Source organism: Chenopodium album, chromosome 8 (assembly GCF_948465745.1).
Source record: "Chenopodium album chromosome 8, dcCheAlbu1.1, whole genome shotgun sequence".
Taxonomy (NCBI): Eukaryota; Viridiplantae; Streptophyta; class Magnoliopsida; order Caryophyllales; family Amaranthaceae; genus Chenopodium; species Chenopodium album.
The window spans coordinates 27,837,572-27,861,570 of NC_137841.1; the positions used below are offsets into that span (position 1 = coordinate 27,837,572).

General features: G+C 35.7%; 1 protein-coding gene across 1 annotated transcript; it reads right to left on the reverse strand.

The window, feature by feature from the left end:
* Positions 1–1,109: 1,109 nt before the first annotated feature.
* LOC145641797 (ATP-dependent 6-phosphofructokinase 5, chloroplastic-like) lies at positions 1,110–23,558 on the reverse strand. The gene is made up of 14 exons (XM_081692760.1): positions 23,400–23,558; positions 22,717–23,020; positions 22,467–22,572; positions 22,007–22,080; positions 11,180–11,291; positions 9,166–9,261; positions 8,992–9,093; positions 8,790–8,864; positions 7,359–7,499; positions 6,830–6,946; positions 6,596–6,700; positions 2,621–2,701; positions 2,321–2,449; positions 1,110–1,542 (listed from the first exon to the last, which is right to left on the reverse strand). The coding sequence occupies exons 2-14, from the start codon at positions 23,004–23,006 to the stop codon at positions 1,363–1,365; spliced, it is 1,608 nt and encodes a 535-aa protein (XP_081548886.1). The 5' UTR covers positions 23,007–23,020; positions 23,400–23,558; the 3' UTR covers positions 1,110–1,362.
* Positions 23,559–23,999: the final 441 nt, after the last annotated feature.

Sequence of the window (23,999 nt, forward strand, 5' to 3'; positions counted from 1 at the left end):
TGTGAACAACAATCCATTTTTTTTTATTTGTTTAGAACTATCCGCAAGTTTGGAAAAATTTGGGTAGCACTACCCACTAACGTTTTTCGTCCCATTAAAACGTTATTTTGGCCCAATTTTTTACTTTTTTCAATTGCAATGGTCAATTAATGCTAAAATAAGCAAAAACCCCAATTCAATTAAATCCCCAAACCTTAGAAATTAAAATCCCCAAATAATACTACACTCATTTTTCCTAAAATAAATTATGATTAAAACCTTAATTAGGTTAATTAAGGTAAATTAAAACCTTTATACAAATTGAGAGAGTTAATTGGGTGACAAAAGTGAAAAAAGTGAGTTCCGATAACACCTTAATTGGACGAAAAATGTTAATGGCTAGTGCTACCCAAATGTTTTCAAACTTGTGGGTAGTTCTAAACAAATTAAAAAAAATGGGTAATTGTTCACAAATGACCCTATCTTTAGGGTAGTTCTACACAAAATTTCCTTATATTAATACATTTAATCTATCCTTAATTTTTTTTTTAAATATACCTATTTAAGTTGATACTCGTATCTTTTATGGAAATTTTACATAATAGCCTCCAAAATTCACAAATTATTTGATGGACAAAAAAAAAAAAAAAAAAAAAAAAAAAAAAAACACCATAATTTCTACTCCCTCCGTGTTTTAATAAGTGTTACAGTTTGACAAATACGCATGCCGAGACACGATTTTGACCCTTAATTTATCTAATTATATCTTAGTGAAATCATAGGAAAATTTATAATATGAAAGTATATATTATAACAATTCCAACAATGTATTATGCAATAACATTTGTTTTTTTATGTGTTAGTAAATTAAGTCAAAACCATTATGTGAATAGTGAAAAAAGTCAAACTGTAACACTTATTAAAACACAAGGGTAGTAGTAACACTAAAGATTGATATAATTCTATATGTTAGACTTTTTTTCACAAGAAAGTTGAACAATTATATGTGGTATAACCACTTTTGTTGCTCATACTACATATATTTTTCTTCGACAAACCATTTTTATAACAGTTTGTGCGTTGCTGATTTTATACATGGCCATCCAAACGGACATGGTTGAAGAAAATCATTTGAAACATAATTTGATGGCGTTTATTAATCGTATAAAAGATTGACTACATTGTATTGCAGTTGCTCCAGTTCTAATCAAGTGAGATTATCCTTCAAACCTCGAAGAATAACCACAAAAAAATCAATATACCTACTCATTTGCATCCCTCAACCAATTTTTCCGGACATATTGATATTCCTGTAGGCGTGAAGACATTATAATTCGTCAAAATCAACTATAGTATGATTTGTATCGACAAATGAATGAACGATCAGCAACTCCTGGGCGAGAAGTCTGGTTGACCGGTGGAAGTGAGACATCTGTGCCACATTCTACTATTAGGATTCACGGTTCTAGGAGCATGGATCACTTCTGTGATTGGAAGGTACACATAATGAGTGTTACAAATTCCCATCGTAATTCCGCTAAACCCTGCAAAGGCACCATGAACCTGCAAACAGGATGTTAACTTCATTATAATGTTATCTTATATGAAGTAATTGTTCAATAGAGGTTTGTTGGCAAGGTTGAGTTTAATGATTTTCTTCTGACTTCTGTTATAAGGGTGCAAACAGTTGAAATACACACCAGACATCTATGCACTCAAAGATCCCTTGAAATGCAAATTCTTGTACAAGGTAGAACAAATGAGTAAGCCAGCTATGTAACCCAATATCTTACAACAGATAACCTCATGAGTTACTACGAAAGTCACCCGATAACCCATAAAATACAATCCAAGTCTTAACATAAACTCATCAAGAGCTAGCCATGCTCTTTTTAAAAAAATCTATACGAAAGTAAAAAGTAAAACCGGAATTATTATGGGAAAATAACTACCTTCAGAAAAACCAAAGCAGATATACTCTCTTTCACTTGAACTATTTATAAATTGTTAGGGCTCATTTGAAACATCTAACTGGCCATAATGTTCTTTTCTTTCTTCTTTCAAAGATTACATCCAAAATTGAATAAACCGGGATTTATTGGAGAATCAGTTTACGGGAGCCTGTAATCCAACAGCTGATTATCGACTATCTAAGTTTCAGAGAACATGAGCTGTGCAAGTGTGTGTGTGAACGCCTGGGAGCATGTACGTAAGAAGCTTTTAAGCCATTTTTGTTTGTAGTGCAAGTCATAAAACAAATCTTTTCCTTAAAGCCTACATTCTTCATATAACTAAAATTGGACATGCTATAAATATATAGAACCAAATATAGAAAACTTACAGCATTTTGGCCAAGAACAGTGCACAATATGGCATCAGAAGCATTTGCACGTACTGATCGGACCATGTAGGTAGGATCAATGTATTTGACATCAGAATGAAGACCCTTCTCGTTGAAATAACTCTTTATCTGCGGAAATGTTCACAATTTCTCATGTCAGGGTATTCGTAGGTTACATTGTCATGGTCTCATGGGCAAGAGCAAAAAGAGAGTAGGAAGGTTTTACCCAAAAAAGGATATGAAGAACATTAAAGAAAAATAAAAAAAACCAAGCACAGAGAAATTATATATTTAGATTACCTGGTTTTTAAAATGTACTCCAATATCTCCAAGAACAGCATTTCCAGATGCGTCTTTCAGATCTGGTGCAGCCAACAGTTCCTGTAAATAGATAGAGCCATTGATATAGATTAAGTTACAGTGAAACTATTTTTTTTTTTTTTTTTTTTTTTTTTTTTTTTTGTTTACTCTACAAACTGAAGAAAATTCTGGCTGGAGAAACTCAACTAGCTGGTTTTCTATGGTGACAAATTAAATTACTGATCAAATAAATCTTTTTTTCCATTGATAAGACTGGTAGCAGTGGACAGTGACATTTCACATGTAAATAGTCCCATTAAGATTAACTATTAGCTATTGATACACCTGTTTTGTCCTTTGTTTTACACCACGAAAGGTTACCGTAGAAAGCATGAAGAATTTCTCATTGGGAAAATGATATTTTGAGGGCTTGAACTTGAGCGGTTGAGCCCACAACCTCTTGCTTGTAAAGCAAAGGTGTTACCAAATACCAGTAGGATTGGTTATTGGGCAGGGTAGCCCAATGATAATAGGGGCAGGATCAAGCCTAAAGGATTCTTAATAGATAGGGCCTTTAATGAACAGAGTTGCTATTGAGTAGGGTCAATATAGGACCAAAATATTTGTCCAATTTAATAGATAAAAAATAGTTAAATGTAAAAAAAATTACAGAGAGATTTTCGTATTCTTATATACTTAATAATGGCTTTGTGCAATATTTATTTTAATTGATAGTTTGTTAGCCCGCCCATTATCGACTTGCTATTAACCCGCAACCTGCATTGACTTGGCCCTAAAAAATGTGACCCTCTGTGACCCAACCTGCACCAACCCAACCTGCACCAACCCTGACCCGCCCAATAACCCTAGGTTTAGTTACCAGCTACTTTGTACCAATATGGTAAAATGACTAAAATTTGGCAAAAAAGGGTTGCACACGAGTACTTCCTAGTAAATTACCTATCTTAGTACTACTCTTGCCCAAGCATGATTAGTTGCAAAATTTTGATGGGATCTAATGCATTAATGCTGGTATAGTCGCACCCAAAAGGGTTGTACACGAAGACTTCCTAGAAAATTACCTATCTTAGTACTACTCTTTCCCAAGCATGTATAATTGCAAAGTTTTGATGAGATCTGATGCATTAGTGCTAGTATAGTCGCACCCAAAAAGGTTGAGTATAAGACAACCGTGTGTTCGTGTAAGCATACCGCAGCTCACATAGGAACTAGGGAATGATCCTCTACTGCACCCATGATTTGAAGACCAAATGATAGACATAAATCATGCTCAAATCACAGTCACCATTCTTCCACTAGAATTTTAGAACTCATCAAACGTGATTATTAAGTATAGTCATACACAAAATCTTCCTCCTCCATCCCTTATGATCAAATATATCCATGGGCGGACCCACGAAGGAACAAGGGGGGACCATTGTCCCCCCACTTTCGGAAAAAAAAAAACAGAGGAAAAAAAATTTTAGGTAAAAAAATAAAACTGGGAAAATAGTTATATAAAATTGAGTGTAAGAATAAACAAGAAGTTTGCCTTAGCTAAGTTGGTAGTGGGCTAGAAACAATATGTCAAGGGGCTCAATTTCAGGCTTACCTAGATCAGGGTTCGAATCCCCCTTGTAACATCATTCCTTTTTTTTTTTGTGGGTGTTTTATTTTAGGTTATTTTGACTTTTACCACCCATAAAAAACGAAAAATTTGGTATTACCACCTCTATAAAAAAAGTTTTATTTTACGACCACATAAAAAAAATATAATTTGGATTTTACCACCAATCACCTCCAACTAACGGATTCCGTCCATAAATCCGTTAGGGGCGTACCATGTCCACGTGTCACCATATTATTGGGTTTTGTTTTTTTATTTGTTAATTTATTTATTTTTTTACCTAATAATATGGTGACACGTGAACATAATAGGCCCCACTAACGAATTTATGGACAGAATCCGTTAGTTGGCGGTGATTGGTGGTAAAAGTCAATTTTCATTTTTTTTTTATGTGGTGATAAAATAAAACTTTTTTTTGAAGGTGGTAAAAGCAATTAAGTTGTTTTTTGGAGATGGTAAAAATAAAAAATTCCTTTATTTTAACCAAACTACTCGACTACTCCCTTATTCCTATTTCTCAAACACGAGGCACAAACCACCACCCACGCGGCCACGAGTCACGGACTGCAGCGAGCATCTTCGGCAAATGTTTGCTAAGAAATTAACATCACAAGATAATATGGCATTCGAATCCCCCTTGTAACATCATTCCCTTTTTTTTTTTTGGGGTGTTTTATTTCAACCATACCACTCGATTACTCCCTTATTCCTATTTCCCAACCAAACCAAAATTACTTGTATTGTGTACCCGTTTTTTTAAATAGGTTGATGTTAGTTGAATTATCGAAATTGTCCCCCCATTGTCAAATTTCTAGGTCCGCCACTGAATATATCATTTTCATTCAAATCCATTTGCTTCATATGCTTCCCAACTCATTCCAACCAAGTCATTTTCAGTCTCTCTTTATCTCGTTTAAGATCTTCTGAATCTCTCTTTTCCACTCTTCGTACAAGTGCACCTTAGGGTCTCCGTTTTACATGCACGCACCAATTCAGACAATTTTCCCTTAGTTTGTCTGCAATCCTTGCAACACCCACTTTCTTGCGAATAACTTCATTTCTGCTTTTATCTCAGTGTTCCCGCACATCCATCTTTTTAATGTGCTCCTTCATAGAAGCCCAACATTCTATACTATAAAGCAATACTGATTTTATGACAATCCTATCGAATTTCCCCTTCAACTATAAAGGAATGCTTCGGTCACATAACACTCTCGTGGTTGCTCTCCATGTAAGTTACACCAACTTAATCCTGTGGACTGCGTCTTGAACTCTTTATCAATGTCATCATTTTTCTAGATGATCGACCCAAGATATTTTAAACACTCACTCATGTAAAAATCTTTTCGGTCCAAACTCACTACATCATCGTTTGCCCCCCTCCGTGTACCAAAGTGGCATAACAAATATCCAGTCTTACTCAAACTAAGCTTAAACCCTCTAGATCCAACCTTTGCTTCCATTGCTCCAATTTAGCATTAACCCCATCTTTAGTTTCATCCACCAACACGATATCATCCTCGCAAACAACATACACCATGTGACCTCATCTTGAATTGGCGTAGTTACTTCATCTAGAAACATTGCAAAAAGAAAAGGGCTTAACGCAGACCCTTAATGCAATCTAATTGTAATAGGAAAATCTTTTGTCAACCCAACACATATCCTCACATTTATTGACACATCCTAATACATATACTTAACCAGATTCAAGTACTTGTACAGGATACCATTCTTCTACATTGCACACCAAAGTACCTCTCTTGGCACATTGCCATAGGCCTTCTCTAAATCAATAAAAACCATATGGAGGTCCTTCTTCTTTACCCTATAAAACCCATCATTTGTCTTATCAAATGGATTGCTTCCATAGTAGATTTCCCGGACATAAAACCAAATTAGTGATAAAATAGTAATATATATAGTTCTTTCTTCCTACTGGTAGGGTTAGATCAAGATAGACTGCGTTAGAAGCCATTAGAAGTAGCACTCTCTTGCTATTAGCTCCTGTAGCTAAGCGAACCCAAGCTAATCTCTTTCCTGTAGTACTCAGCATTCCCTGTGCTGGTAGTGGCCTTTTTTTTACCATCATGGAAAGGCTTTCAATTATTCGATTGCACGATAAACAGCCCCCCTATACCATAGCTGAAGGGGCTGAGGAAGAAAAGAGGTTATATTTTCTAAAAAGGAGGCTAGAAGAGGGGCGGGAGAAAACCCGAATCTATTCAAAACTATATATATATATATATATTAGGGACTAAACAGAAATCAGGATTGCATGTTGGGATTTAAAACAGAAATTATGGCAGATTCACTGACAAATGACATGACCAATTTGAAAAACATACTTGTCCTGCACCTTCAGCCACACAAACTACGGCTGCCCCTTTTGTTCGTATAAGATGTTCCAAGTGCGGGAGGACACCATTCGGTCCATCTAAAGTAAAAGGGACCTGCAAAAACATAAAAATACCATTCAGCCAGACCCCACAAGGGTGAGAAAAAGAAATAATGCTTGTAATTAACAAGCCTGCAGGGAGAGACAGCAAAGGTCAGACAAAAAATAAATCCATGAAACTCACCTCAGGAATTAGACACACGTCAACTTGGCCACTAGCAAGTGATGCATGCATGGCTATGAAACCACTACTTCTTCCCATCAGTTTCACAAGGCCGATACCGTGATACGCACTATGTGCCTACATAATCAAAATGGTACTTAAATTTCAAACACATAACATGAAAGAAAATACCAAGCAGCATATCACAAAAAAGATACTCCCTTCGTCCCCGATTGATAGTCCCTTTTGAAAAAAAATCACGGGAATTAAGGAGAATTAAAAAGGTAAATTTACATTGGATATGCAAAAAAGTAGAGAGACAAAATAATTAAAGTACATGGGAAAGTAAAATTTACATGGAAAAGTTAAATTTGCACAAATATTTTTGCAAATGTTACAGAATTTTGGTAAAAAAATAATGTTAATGGTACTTGAAAAAAGCAAATGTGACTAACATTTTGAGTCACAAAAAATGGCAAAAGTGACTATCAAACCGGGACGGAGGAGTACTAAGTTATTTATAGAGGGTTTGGTAATTATGTCAACTAACCTCAATATATGCAGAATTGATTGCTCTCTGCGCTTCTTCCACTGCAGTATCAAATCCAAAGGTTTTGTCCATCAAAAGTATGTCATTATCAATAGTTTTTGGCACACATATAACTGAGACCTTCAGCTTTCTCTTCCGGCACTGCATGAAATTAAACAAATAACAAATAATAATAATAACAATACAAATAACAAATAATAATAATAAGAATAATAATAACAACAATAACAATAAGAATAACAATACATACAACAATAACAACAATAATAACAACAACAATAACAACAACAATAACAACAACAATAACAACAACAACAACAACAACAACAACAACAATAACAACAACAATAACAATAACAATAACAACAACAATAACAACAACAACAATAACAACAATTGGAAGATAAATGTAGTGGATATATGCACATTAACACTTCGTTTGGATAGGAGTTGAAAGTAAAAGAAGGGAAGAGAAAGGGAGGGGAACAAACTCTCTTGTTTGGGTAAAGGATTGGAGGAAGGAAGGGAAAGGAGAGGGAGGGATCCATTTTCCCTCTTTCTTTAATAAGCATAATCCCTCCAAAATTGGAGAGATTTGGAGGGAAAATGGAGCTCACCTCCCCCTCCCTTTCTTTTCCCTTCCCTTCTGCCTCTTTCCCTCCCCTTCCTTTCCTTATTTACAGGGTGAGTGGAAATTCGAGAAGAGATGTAATCTGCAGCAAAGAGATTCACAATTGGGCAGGAGTGACATATATGAGGATCAGAGGGACAAGAATTTACTTTATTGATTTGGAAATATCCAATGCCAATATTAGGAGCCATCAATTTAGGAATGGGGAGTTGGAAGGATGGAGACACTAAAAGAAGTCTAGGTACACTAAAATGACCGATGGGAGTGGTTAAATAAGAAATTATAAGATTGGATCTTCAGGATCATATTGCATTGAGCAAAAATGAGAGAAGAGAAGAATTCACAGGTGTGACTTATAAAAATGACATCTTGGTTCATGTAATTGATCTCCTGACTTTTAGAATTAAGATTGAGATATTGTTGTTTTTGTTGTATGGAAACTACAGCATATTTTATTTTTATAAGTAAACAATTACCACTACCTGATGCACTGAGACACTCCTCTGCTTGTTCCATTTAAATTAAACCTGTGCTCATAGCAAAGGTATCTAATAATGTGCTCCAAAGGCTTTTATACAGGCACTGTTCAGTAATCATATGCATAAGATCTGTACTTAGTTTTACAAAGACACAAGTCACTGCGATATACAAAATTACTTGTACTGCTGAAGCTAAGAAGATCTTTCTGTAATAGTACATAGAGAGGAAGCACTATGAAAATCACACCCATACTTTACTTATCTAAATTTAATGGCTATCTTAATTTGAATATTTAAAAAAAGTATCCTTATCAAATATACCTCATTATGTATCGCATTTGCTCCTGCATGGGTACCATTGCCACCAAGTATGAAAACCATGTCAATCTCCTTTGCCTGAAAATGATAAAAATTACTATATTTACTATTTTATCTTAGACCTACACTACACATTCCAACACTTAATATAAAAAAGCCTGGAGATTTAAAAAGGAGAGCATAATTGGATTAGAGATTTGAATACCTCTATACTATCTACAATATTGCTCATACTGGCACCTCCACGAGATACTCCTAAAAGGCTGCCACCTTCAAGATTGATGTCTTGGACGTGCTCACGAGAAAGCTGAGGATTTTCTGAAATATTACTATAAGACTATTGATGGAATAAGAAGACCGACCCAGAAATTAGTCTAACCTTCTTCATAGGTAGTTCAGGATCAAAAAATCCACGGAAGCCATATCTAACGCCAAATATCTTTTGAACACCGTATCTTTCCAGAGTTAAAAAAATCTGCATAAGTACAAAGCAAATGAGTGCCCTATTGCATATTGTAATACAAAAGTGCAGCAATCATAATTGACGGAAGAATGAATACGATTAGGAAAGGCATTATACAATGCTGAGGCAAAGTTTTCTCAAAGTAAAACAAAAACAGCAAAAGAGCAAGGTCCATCGTAAATAGTTCCCAGGTTAAGTTTTGTTACTTGTTGATTATGGGCCATTTTTCTTAGATAGAAAATGGCAGAGGAAAGCTCATTTTCCACATCATCAACCAACTGAAAGCTTTTACCCGAAAGTATTAATCATTTTCATCTGCATCCTTCATCTCCTATAATAATAAGCTCCTTTATGCTAACTTGACATTACCTATGAAATTTTTATTGCATCATACATGAAGGTAAGACATACACGTTCAGTCACAGAATAAAGATTTTCAGCAAAAGTAGACCATAAAGGTCCTACAGCTACTAATTGTAGAAAGAGCCCGGGAATGAATAATATGTGATCCCATTCATCATTACTTTTGCATCACTGCTACACACATTCAAAACATAGTGAATGATTCATCATATCTGAGATCTTACAGTCAACATTAACTTCAAAAGCAAAGCCTGGAGAAGACTAATAGACAAGAACTCCCAATTGAGAACACTAAGCTCATGCTTCACATTTTCCCAGACGAGGTAATAATTTTACACTACATACTGCCCTTCCATCTTCCACGCGTTGTAGGCATGGGTGTATGTTTACACTTGATTAATTGATTATTCATGAACATGACAGCGTATAAAGTGAACTTAAATAAGGACCAAAACTACAAGCTAAGGATGACAATATTAAAAATCAGTACAATTTTTGGTTATTAAAAATTAGGCATTTTGGTCAGGTTAAACTTCAGTTTACGTGATCAATGTTGCTTTGCACCAACCATGTCCTATATTCAATCTTTTCTATTTTGTTGGTAACAATTACGTTGGCAGCTGTTTGCAGATTTGAATTTTTGGGTTTGAGAAGGGAAAAACTCATGCATGCAAGCCTCTTACTATTCATCTCTCAATCTGCATAATGCAGTGCAGTCTGAGATTGATACAACAAGATTGAACATGTTATTAGGATTTTAATGATGTTTAAAGATAAATAGTGATAAGGTTTATGTTCTTTTTTTTAGTATTAAACTTGATGGTTCCCTATTTCAGGGGATGACCAAACAACTAAAACCTTAGAAAATAAAAATACAACAAAAGAAAAAAGAAAAGGCAGTAAGAAGGAAAAACAAACAAATTAACTAAACAACAAAAGCTTAAGCTTGGAAATTAACTAAACAAACAAATTAACTAAACAACAAAAGATTAAAAAAGAACAAAAAAAAAAAAAAAATCAGTCGATTGGCAACCATCAAGAACGGCACCACCAAGGAAGACAGAGCCCAAAGCAAAAGCAGCGGATAAAAAAAAAATAGAAACCTTGAATTTGGCAAGCAGATAAAAGGATAGATCTTAATAATGTCTTAAATATCAAAACCAGCCTAATATAAGATAATTCCATAAGCCAACATGGCAAAGATCAGGCCAATTTAATTAATTGAACTCGGAAGGTCTGCAATTAATTGACAAAGAAAAAGAAAAAAAGACCAAAACTTGTTGACATGCTGATTAAGGGAAGAACTTAATAATGGCTTAAACATCAAAACTAACCTTTGTAGGCTCAAAGTATATAACCTTTTTTTTTTTTTTTTTTTGGCAGGATGTTAGCAAGAAAAAATTTGACTAGTTGATGAGAGGACCACATAATAAGTAAATTAAGACATCATGTAAGAAAAAAATAATAATAGGGTAGATTAAAGTATTTAACATGTCCAGACACATTTTGTAAACTTACAAACACTAACATGTGACTATATATCAGTGAAAGTAACAGAGGCAATAACCTGTCTTATGACATCATTAAGACCGGGACAAAGGCCTCCACAGGTTACAATCGCTGCTTTCACCTTTGTAGGCTCAAAGTATATATCCTTACGTGGACCTGCACGGTGTACCCTAGAGAAATGATAAAATTTAGTACCCAAGCAACAACAATTGACTATCTATGAAGAAATTGCCCCAATTATCGGGAAGCAACAACTAATTAAGCCAAAAACAAAGACATAATTAAAATAACATACAATTCCAGACAACAAGTTCAACTCATGCAAGCAAAAACACCAAAAACTTAGAAATACATTGTAGAGTGAGTGTTGGATATATGATAGAGAAAAAAAGATATGCTAAAGACACCAGAATGAATGATCGACAATTCACTAATTGGAGTGAACTATCAAACTCAATAAAAACTCTAATTTTCTAGTCTTAAGGAACCCCAAAAAAGAAATTAACAAAAAGAATTTAGCACCAAAGAACTTGAAGGAATAAGTAACTTCCAAATTACAAAACTAACACTGGAATGAAGTCCTTGCTTCTAAGAATTACAAAACTTATTCTGCAATCTAGTATGTAAGTTTGGGTGGACTTGAGTCTCATAATTGGCTAATTCTTCTTGTTTAAATATGAAACTCAGTTCTAAAGAGGGTAAATAGATGAAAGATATTCACATTCATGTCTCATGTGCCATGGAAACCCAAGCCTAAAATCATAATCTAGTGAGCCATGTTATCTTTCTAAACTACATTTTCCTAATAACCATTTCTGTTGTAAGCAGCACTATTGCAGACCTTTTCCATCTGCAACTTTTTTTTTGACAAGATCTGCAACTTTATTCATTAATGTTAGTTTCTTGGGTTTTCCAAGTTAGTGTAGTAGATTATAATTAAAATTATGTTTTGTTTCTTTCCAGGTCCACTTTAATGATTTAATATTAATTGGCTTTTTGATAATAATGGACTAAACAAATGGTTTATTAAATTGAGAAGCAAAAAACCTTAGTTGCACATTAAGTCAATGATCAATTGGAAATAGCCTTTTTCATGCAGGGAGGTGTTGTGCAGATTTGATGATTTTAATCTCCCTTTCCCAGAAAACGAAAGGCATTTGAGGCATTGGAGAAATGTTGACGTTGGCAATAGTTTTTTTTAATCGTGTCATTTACATTATAAGAACTACTCATTTACTCCCTTTGATCTTTTTTGTTCTTTCCATTTGGAATCGGGGACTAAGATAATAGAGTATCAATTAAAATAATAGAGATTCCAAATTTCACATTATATTGTCCAACTTTTCAAAACAAAAAAAAAAAAAAAAAAAAAAAAAAAAAAAAAAAGGAAAAGGAAAAAAGAATTCAATTAGTGAAAGTTGCTTAGAAAATTGTACTGAATAGAAATAAAGGTATAAATTTTGGCATTTTCACCGAATTTATAGAGGAAATTTGATGGGAATTTTTTACCATATATGGAAAGATTCTAAATGAGAAGAACATTTTGAACCTTCCTAATAGGGAAATAGGAAGATCAATAGGATCGGAGGGAGTAATAATTACTATAGACTCTTATTACTAAGTAAGTTTAAAAAAGTGAATAAATAAGTAAAAATTACATATAATATACATATATATATATATATATAGTAATTATTTACTGAAACTTCGCTTTATCTCTCCACTATTTCCCTGCCGCAACCACCGCTCGATGCCGTTACAACCATCAATATGATCTGACTCCCAAATTCTTTCTCCTCTTCTTCATAATCTTACTCTCCACGGTCGCCGAAATATTACTTTAATAGCAGCAAAGGTTGTTGAGATAAATTTTTTGACATCAATATATATTTGAATTAAATGTTTTGTACGAGTTCTTATACAATGAACCCCCTCGCTTTAGGAGTAACATGGTTGCGTTCTAGGAGGAGGTTGTGGTTAAGAGACACCTTGCCATCCCACCACGAAAGCTGATGTAGAGTCGTGATAGGAGATTTGTGGTACTATTGTTGCATAATGAATTTATCAGGAGGTTGATTTTTGACATAGTGAAAAATAAATGTGCCAAAATTTTGAATTAAATGTACATAATATATGTAATAAATGCGCATTACTGTAGTTGCATAATGAGTCTAATAGAAGGTTATTTTTTCAAATAGTGAAAAACGAATGTACATGAATCTATCTATACTAATATATTAAAAGGCGTTACTAAGAACGTCACTGTGCCATGATGATAAGGGGATTCGAACACCCAACCTTTTATAAGAAAGATGATTACTTAACCATCTAAGCCAATCATAAGCTATGTTATAAACATGAAAATAAATGTATATAATTGATAATCACAAGAGCAGCAACCGGTGCAACGCCCGGGCTACACGCTAGTTTTAAATTACATGTGAATAATATTTGTACTAAATATGCATTTCGCAATGGTAAAATGTAAATCGTTGGATTTAATTGAACGTTCAAGATTCCTTCCCATTCTTTTCATTATAAGATCTTTCTCATTAGATCACAACCCTATATATATATACTAGGGCTACGGCTCGCGATGTGCTCATATAGCCATATCCGAAGAGCTCTTTCGGTTTAGCCTTATGTTACAATTTTAGTTATTGGCAACATTAATGAGGGATAATAGGTAAACAAATATTTTTAAGGGTATAAATTTCCGCTCATTCTTTTTAAGAGTTTAAAAAAAGGCAATTAACGTTAATGAGGCAAAAAAGTAAATAAACAGTTCAGACGGTATACATGTCTAAACACTGTTATAAGCGTAATTTCAAATTTTTTAAAAGGAAGGGAAAAAGTAAATAAACATTTTAGAGGGTATAATTGTCTAAATACTATTGCCTCAAAAAAAAAAAAAAAAAAAAAGTCTAAATACTATTAATAAGAATTATTTCGAACTTTTTAAAAGGTAGGGTATTAAGAGTTTAATAAAAAGACAATTAACATTAATGAGGGCAAAAAAGTAAATAAACATTTTAGAGGGTATAATTGTCTAAACACTATTCATAAGAGTAATTTCAAACTTTTTAAAAGGTAGGGATATATATATATATATATATATATATATATATATATATATATATATATATATATATATATATATATATATATATATATATATATATATATATATAAAGTAAAGATGGAGTAAAAAAGTGGGTGAGTTAAAGAAAATGGAAAGTTAGAGAAAGTTGAATGGTGTAAAAGTAAGGGTAAAGGGGATAGGACGGTAAAAGGTGTTTGCCAAAATTCAAATAGTAGGTAAAACAAAAGAAAAAAAACTTAACTCTTTGAAAAGAATCAAGATTCTGTTAAAACTACTACAGTACTACTACTCGTTAAAATTATGACTAGCATGATTTACCCTAACAAGTCCATATGATGGGTCACCTTCAGCCAGCAAGATTGATTTGAAAAAATTGAAACTAATCCAATAATGAGAAAGAGAAAATAATGTTAAGCAGTTGAATGGTTAAGGCATTGAGATAGCATCCATACCACAAATTCCATAAGATTTGATAACAAGATGAAGTCTACAATTTTGAAACATGATCAGCATGAATTAGACAAACAGGTGCTGTTCAAGTAAGCTGAAAAGGGCACTTTATTTTGTATACATAAACGAGTTTGATAAGAGTGCAGCTGACGAAATGCATACATCTCCAGATTAATTAAGTCTTTAGCATATGTTGCCAGAAGGGGATCTAGCCTTCAGAAACCAACATAGTTGCTTCCCATTTATGTCCAATAAATAAAAAGGTACTGTTTAATGCTTATTCACCTTTAATGTCATAGATCATAATCTTTATGAAGCATCATGCTACCATGATACCACCTGAAAATGTGGGAAAAGCTCTCTTTTCTGGTCAATACTTCCATTCATTTTTATCTTCAAGTAATTACATATTCTCAAGTAGGGAGCAATTCAGAACTCCTATGTCATTCTTATCTATTTGAAGCACATTGCAATCATAGAACTCAGAAATTCTAAAGCATGTTACCATCCATCTCTTATATTTGTCATTCCTTGACTCCCATTTCCATCTACGGTACAACTTAGCTAGCATGCACCGTACTAAGCCATAGGCCCTTGTTAGTCACCCCGCATCCACCCTAGTCGGGACTACCGAGTCGGTTTGTCCTATCAAATGTCCACCATAACCATCCAAGTGTGCTATAGTCCCCATAGGCCATCCTATGTCCAAGACTATGCCCAAGGCTCCTAGCCATAGGGTCACCCTTAGGCAGCCACTGACCCCTTAAGTGAGCACTCGCCCCCTATAGAGCTTTATTTTGTTTTGGCCTGGAAATACTAGTGAACACCGAACTAACAGTAATACGATAATGGGCTCTCAATCCCGATCCTAGAACCCAACCTTTACCCTATAGCCATGTATGATCTATTAGGGTCCTAATAAGTCCCCTCAATAAATATCAAAGGTTGTTATGGAGTTTTGCTCATCCAAACACTCCGAGGTTCTTTAGGTGCGCGCGCACGTGCTAGCCTAGGCCCAAGGCCTAGCTAATCAAGTCCCTACAAGCACCATCACCTAAGCACTTGGGGGTTATCCCTGATAACCTAACAACCCTTAGACATGGTAGTGAGTTATTCTAGCCTCATATGGCTCGTCCTTTCCGAACTAAGCGTGCACTTGCTCGCCTAGGCAAGTTAGATCCCAAAGGCCTTGCACGCCTATGTGGGGTGGTCGACGGCCTAGCCTAGCTCGACCAAAAGTGAACGTGACAAACCTCCCCCCCAAAATGAATTTGACGTCCTTGTCAAAGATACTCGATCTTTGCTCTCCAAGCACAACCCTTTCACTTAATCCGGGCTTTACTCCATTCTCATTGATAAGAGGTTGCTAGCCACCAAGTTAGCCTCAATGATACTCCCTAGTATCATCTTTGGACTATAATATTCCCTTGCTGAGATTTATCGTGCTTCTCACGACTTGCCTCATTGACAGTACACCAAGTTGGACTACCTCGTAGCACCAACGTGCATCACGCGACATCATAAGTCCCTTTTGATAAACTCTTTTGTCCAATATTCCCTTTCAAAGCCGGCACGGGAATCCTTGGACTTGCTTTCATCTTCTACGAAGACAATCTTATAGGGTTGCTCCCTCATGGAGCTTCTTAGGAGATGGTTCACATCTCTCTCAAAGGTCACCCCTTACTCGGGTTAGCATAACTTTGGGTTGAAGTGATGGCACAACCTTGCCATTCACTTGCTTGGAAGTGCCCCGGGATTCACATGCAAGCCTTATCACCAAGACTTTTGTTAGCTTTTGGCTAACCTCGGCTTCGTTGGCAGTAATCGTCATTGCTTCCCTACCGCCTCACAATCAATCACATTGATTGCTGGTCCATAGACCTTCTCATTCTCTGAGCAATTCCTTTACCATGGTATCTCTTCTTTATTGAGTTCATTCAATTCTCATCTTTCTATAAGAAGCGATGGCAGTAAGGTCCCACCTTACACCACTCATTTCGTGAACATGTTGTAGGTTATCCTTCACGCTTGACCCCTTTAATCATAGTAATGCCCATGGACGTAAGAACTCTTTTTAATTTTTCAAACTTTCATAAACTATAATTCCATCTATTCATAGCAACGTTCCTTGATTAGCATCCAAGTATTAGGTGATCGTAGTCAAGACCACTCTCTTGACATCCTAAATCACACACACATGGAGCATATTTCCAAGGTGATTTGCATAGCATCAACGATGGTGTTGCTCCTAGCAACATTTGTGATACTCCACAACTGTTCGACTCCAATAGTCAGCAAAGTTTGAGCAATCAAAGACTCATCTTTACTTCATCAAAGATCATTCACATGGCATACATTTGAAGGTTTTAAACTATGTTCACCTCAATGGTACCAACCTTGCACTGAGCATACAAGCTTACCTTTTCGTGTAGGACTGGCAACAAGAACATCACTCTTGGTACGCAATCATCTCTAAGCAGTAAGCTAAGCAAAGCAAGGACACCACTTGGCCATGCTCCACGGTCTATCCATGGACTTGCTATGTTGAACCCTTCTCAAGGGTCGTCCTCAAGCATAAGAATCATTCTTACTTTGCCTAAGACCTCAAGTCTAGCATGGGTGCAACACCCCAGTTGCTTAGATGCTTGACGCAATCCCCTTTAAACTAAGAGGTGCCCAAGGTTCAAACAAGAACTATGACATTCGGATTTTCATGGTCCTGAACGACCATGAGCCAACCACTTGAGATTTACGTTGCTTTCCTTAGCTTGGTTACCTCTCCAAGCTAAGCTTGCAAAGTTAAACAACTTCGCTAATGGGTTGCATTGGAAAGGGTCTTACCTTGTCACACGCACCGTTCCTTCGACATCCTACCCATTACTCTAAGAATCGGGCAGAACCCAAACTAACGGCCAACCTTAGTAGGGTGTCCCCCATTCCGGTCGGAATTCTCAAAGTTCAAGATGTGATTCGCAAGGGACCTAGTTGCTTTTAAGGACTTATTACCCACATCCCGCACTATTACACTTGTGTAGTTCCAGGTTAGTTTTTATAGAGTGGAGTGGCACCCGGTCACACATCCGGCTTAATCGTTTAAGCTAGTGAGTTATCTCATAACACACCATGACCCTGAAAACAAGCAATGTAATAAATCGAAAGCATTCTTTTTATTAATATCATAATTTACATAGTGCATATTTACATGTGAAGTAAATATAAACCAAACAGAAATGAAAAGACAACACTATAAGCAACATCTAATGTAAATAGATAGAAACCCTCACAAAGGATATTCTTAAGGACCAAAGGGACCAAACTCCGGCTTAAGTCGAGCGTACTCCGGGGTTGTTGGATTGTACTCGTGCAACGCACAAGTAGGGTTGTACTCTAGTGATGGTATCACCATATTCCCCTCATCGTCGCTAAAGTAGTAACCCTTCCAACTAGGTGAGCCCTCGGATTTCGCTGCAGCATTATCCACTCCCACATCCTCGGAGTCATCGAGGTTGATCACTTCTGCTTCCTTATTTTCCACCTTGATGCCTGAGCCTTGGACCTCTCATTCGACACAACACTCCCCTTGTTTACCTGCGGTGGATCCTCGATCTAAACCCCTGCATTGAAAACAATAGCATTACAAGGCACAAAATTAGTAACGAACGCCACTTTCAGCTTTGGGGAAGGAACGTGTGAGATAAAGTTGCTACTAGCATCCCACACCCGGCTGCATCACTTCTCCATGACTTCCGTTTGGTGACCATCCATGGAGAACATCCCCCCATGAGGACCAAGGATCCTGAAGGTTGAACCCGAGCCTTCGATTCCCATTCACAAGGGACTTTAGTTGGTTGAGGGACAACCATGGGTTACTAGAGTCCCGCTAAGTCTCCCAAGTAAGTCATTACCCTAACATACAAGGGATCCTCGTCAAGGAGGTCTTCTAACTTCCTTGTAGGTTGAGTGGTGCTTATCCTCGGAGGGGACACATAGCTACTTAGCTCACCAGTAGTAGCATGGGGAGGCTTGCTCGCCTTAGCCAACTGAAGTTCCCTATGAATGGGAATTGTAAAAGGCTCGGGTTCAATCTTTAGGATCCTTGGTCCTCATGGTGAGACCAGTGCAGGCTTTATCCTCATCCTCATAGTGGGACCAGGTGAAAGCTGGGGAGATGTTCTCCATGGATGACCGCCAAGCAGAAGTCATGGAGAAGTGGTGCAACCAGGTGTGGGATGTTAGTAGCAATTTCGTTTCACACATTCCTTCCCCGAAGCTGAAAGTGGCGTCTGTTACTAATTTTGTGTCTTGTAATGCTACTGTTTCCAATGCAGGAGGTTGGATCAGGATCCACTAAGTAAGCAAGGGGAGTGTTGTGCCAAAGGAGAGGTCTAAGAAGCTCGCTCAGGCATCCAACCTCATCAAGGTGGCAATCAAGGAAGCGAAAGTGATCAACCTCGGTGACTCCGAGGATGAGGGAGTGGATGGTGCTGCAGCCAAATCCGAGGGATCACCTAGTTGGAAGGGGTACTGTTATAGTGACGATGAGGGAAACATGGTGATGCCATCACCGGAGTACAACCCTACTTGTGTGTCGCCCGAGTACAACCCAACGACCCCATAGTACGCTCGACTCAAGTTGGAGTTTGGTCCCTTTGGTCCTTAAGGCCGGAGAATATCCTTTGTGAGGGTTTCTATCTATTTACATTAGATGTTTCTTATAGTGTTGTCTTTTCATTTCTGTTTGGTTTATGTTTACTTCTTAAGTAAATATGCACTATGTAAATTACCATATTAATGAAAAGAATGCTTTCGGTTTATTACATTGCTTGTTTTCATGGTCATGGTGTGTTATGAGATAACTCACTAGCTTAATCTATTAAGCTAGATCTGTGCACCGTGTGCCTCTCCACTCTATAAAAACTGACTTGAAACTACGCAAGTGTAATAGTGCGGGATGTGGGTAATAAGTCCTTAAAAGCAACAAGGTCCCTTGCGAATCACATCTAGAATTTGAGTATTCCGACCAGAATGGGAGACACCCTACTAAGGTTGGCAGTTAGCTGGGGTTACGCCCAATTCTTGAAGTGATGGGTGGGATGTCGAAGGAACGGTACGTGTGATAAGGAAAGACCCTTTCCAATGCAACCCATCAACGAAGTTGTTTAACTTTGCAAGCATAGCTAGGAGAAGTAAGCAAGCACAGGAAAGCAACGTAAGTCCCAAGCGGTTTGGCGCATGGTCATCCAAGGCCATGAAAAACCGAATGTCAAAGTTCTTGGTTGAAATATGGGAACCTCTTGGTTGAAAGGGGGATGGCGTCAAGCATCCTAGCAACCAAGGTGTTGTACCCATGCTAGACTAGAAGTCTAGGGCATAGAGGGAATGACTCTAATATCGAACATTTAGGATCACCCTTGAGAAGGGTTTGGTATAGCAAAACCATGAATAAGCCATGGAGCATGGCCAAGTGCTGCCATTACCTTGATTAAGGACTGCGCATAGAGGTAAATGGGTGCCGAGAACGATGTTCTTGTGGCTAGATATATGTTATCCTTGCACAAAAAGTCTGGATCAAAGGTGAGAAATCCTTTGATAATCTTTGAGAGTCAGTGATGCCTTGATGCCTCTATTGAGCCTATGGCTAACCAATGAAGCAAGCAAAGCAGCTTGTGCGCCCAATGCAAAGTTGATAGCATTGAGGTGAACAAAGTTCGAGTCCTTCAAAATTTATGCCATGTGAATGATTTTGATCAGCTAAGGATAGGTCTTTGATTGCTCAAACTTGGCTGACTATTAGTCAAACACTTGTGGAGTGACCACAAGTGTGGTTGGGAGCAACCCCGTTCCAAAATTTTCAAAGCAGAAAGAATATTGAATTCAGAATTCCTCAAATTAAGTATATTTTGAAAACTCATTAAACAAAAGGAGATGTAATGGAGATTTAAAGCACATATATTTAGTTAAATTAAGGAATATAAATAATCTTAGTATTTGGAATATAAATGAAAGACATAAAAATTACAATTGTTTGAAGGAGAATATTCATATCCCTGCCTAATGATGCTGATTAGTCAATAGATCATTCCAATGAGATGTGTAAGTTCTTAAGATCCCATGAGATGGATGGAGAAAGAACGATTATCCTCTGATACCTCACTTAGGCCTCGTTTGGTTTGATGTAAAATGTTTTCATGGAAAATGATTATTCCATTTTTTTTCCCATTTTCCTTTGTTTGGTTTGTTAAGGGGTGGAAAACAATTTTTCCAAGGGTGGAAAATTCTATCCTTAATAATGGAAAACATTTTTCTTCACAAAAAAAGGGAAGCCACATTTTCCTCTCTCCTCCTTACCTCCTTTTTTATTTCCCTCTCATTCATCCTTACATTTCCACTCCTATATTTTATTTTTCTTGAACTTTTCTTGCATGTAACCAAACAAAGGAAAACTAATTTACAATGGTGCTTTTCCTTGAAAACATGTTTTCCAAAAAAAACTAATGTTTTACATTAAACCAAACAGGGACTTAATGAGTTAATGGGGTCATGTTTCGATTCTTCCTTCAATTTATTTTTAGTCTCCAATATCTAAAATCTACACAAGCCTTCACATATCTTCATAGGGCAGTAGAAGAAAACTTTTAAAAAGTCTAAACCATTAACGTATGTCTCACTGATTTATGTATTTAAAAGCCAATTCTTTTTCTTACAACCCTTGTTGATTATAACTGTAATTGTATGGACAACAAATGCACCATAAGTCCATAGAATCTTCATTTCTTGTGCTCCCACCTTGCAAACATGAAACTTCTGTAGCCTAAGCCAAATTACATAGTATTTTTTTTTTAATGTTTAGGAGAAATCACATAGTATTAGAGAATTTATAGCTATCCTGTATTATTCTCCTTTGAGCGTGACCATCATTAGTAATTTTTTTTCATATTAAACACACAATGCACATCTTTTATCAAAAGCCTAGTATAGCATGATGAATGAGATCTACATGTAGATACACACAAACACAAATAATAGACAAGAAAATACATAGCTCTATCACATCCACAAAAGGGCTTTGGCATATATTTCGTACTTCAAGTTTCCCAGTAAATAATTTGTTAGCACTCAGCACCATGGTAAGATTTAACTAAGAAAATTTCAAGATCGGACCATGGAGCTCATGAAATCTAGTAACCTAGCAGATTGAAGGAATATGGAATTATGTATACATTATCAAATTCATACTTTTTATTACATGATTAATATATTCAAAGCAGGCAACAGATAATTAAAGAAGGAAAGATACAACAAAAACATAAATTGCACAATCATAATTTTTACCATTGCTCCACCCATGTGCAATTAGGATCAATGCACTCAGCTCCGGCAGAAGTTGGTGAGGCATATTTGATAACCTTACAAAAAAGTTACGTAATAATTAAATTTCCTGAGTAGCATTGTAAAAATGTGAAAATGATTTCATATTACCATTATAATAGTAAGCTTTGAAGTTATTAAAGATATTAGCAAATCATTGTTGCATTTCTAATCAAAAAAATAACGAGATTTATATAATGAGCATTTGCTCAACTCTCACCACGCTACTTTTGAATAATGATATAGATTAAACAAAACAAACCAAGCAAATAACATCCCCACAGATGGATGGGGTTCCTAAACCATTTGAGACCCCTCGAAAGCAAGTTTTTAACTTTTATCACTCATGATCTAGGTAATTAGCAGAATTTTAATGTAATGGCTTCCAAATATAAAAACTCACTAAAAAGAGTGGAAAAAATACCTTTAGCAGCGTCCTATCATCATTGTCAACGTAATCATTTTTCCGATCCTTTGGTTTTTCAGCATTATCAGTGATGTATTCCTTTCCTGCCCAACGTGCACCTTCCCTATCACCACCAAAATATACATCAAGAAGACAGGGTAAAATAAACCAAAGTACACTAGCCAAAGTTAAAATCTATTGCAATCTTATGCATGATATTCAAGTATATGTCAATCATAATCGAAGTAAAACCAGAACGAATAATCACCTCTTCATAAGGGAAAACGTGCTTGGCCTCGGCTTTACATCCAACAAATCTTTCAAATGTGGCAAATTAAACTTAGACTCAAAATCCTTCTGATACTTGGTTTTCCAATCAGGATCATTAAAATCAATATCCGAATTTTCGGCCACAATCCTACATGCTCCAAATCTCTTCTTCCTACTACTACAATGTCTTCCCAGCCACAATTGCCGGTGTTCAACTCGGTTCGATAGCGAAATATGTGAACTTATATTACAAAAACACACATTATTCATTGATGAAATAGAAGCCATTGATAGTTAAAACCCTACACAATTAAAAATCAAACAACAATCACAAATTTTAACAGAAAATCGAAGAGCAACAAAACAACTCATAATAATAATATAGATAACATAAATAAATAAATCACAGAAATTAGCATTATGCATATATAGTAGCTCAATTTATCAATAAATTCAATAATTGACAATCATTCAGCATATTTATAAAATAATACTCCGTAAAATCAAATGAAAACGACTGAATTTACCAATTGAATGAATTAATATAAAAATGAAACAATCTAAATTTAAGGATACAATTTATAGGTTTTTTAATAGAAATTTCATATAACAGATTCGTAAGATTTAAATAAATATTATAGTCGGAAAAATTAATAAATTGAGAAATGTTGAAATTAATACCTGAGAAAAAAAGCAGGGAGAAGAGTAAGGAAGGTGGTTCGAGATTTTAGTTATGGAAGTAGAGAGTAGTAGAACAATGGAGTAACAGAAAAACTGATCTCAAGGTCAATGGAATATGAACCTTTGGTTTTATATTTTTAGATTTTTTTTTTTTTTTTTTTTTAAGGGGGAAAAATCAAAGATGGAGTGATTGTAAAATATTGTATAGTCTCTTAAAGAAAGTTTGAAAACGCATGCTTTTGTTTGGCTTTTCAAGTGAACGCACGAACAAAATCAAATTAGAAGGCTTTGCACCTCTAAGGGTTGTTTGGCATCGCTGTGTTTTCTTAGGGTTCGCTTGGCATCGCTGTGATTTTCTTTTTTTGGTTTTTTATTTTTTAAAAGTGTATTATATATGTCACATAATGAATCAAAAAATATAGACTTATTAAAATCACGATAATTTTGAAAACTGACAACAGAAAAGTGGAAATACCTTTTTCTTGTTTCCTGTTTTTGGTTTTTGGTTTTCAAAAATTCAAAAAAACAGAAAACTGAAAACCAAAAATGATGCCAAAGAAGAGTTTTTTTATGAGTGAATGAATATGAATTATGAATTTA

Bases quoted from the DNA above. Each gene is read 5' to 3' on its own strand.
- LOC145641797 (XM_081692760.1), bottom strand. From the start codon at position 23,006: ATGGCTTCTATTTCATCAATGAATAATGTGTGTTTTTGTAATATAAGT. The intron at 22,573-22,716 runs GTGATTATTCGT...TGGTGGTGATAG, and splicing joins ACGTTTTCCCTTATGAAGAG to GGAAGGTGCACGTTGGGCAG. The intron at 9,262-11,179 runs GTTATTGCCTCT...GTACTTATGCAG, and splicing joins TTAATGATGTCATAAGACAG to ATTTTTTTAACTCTGGAAAG.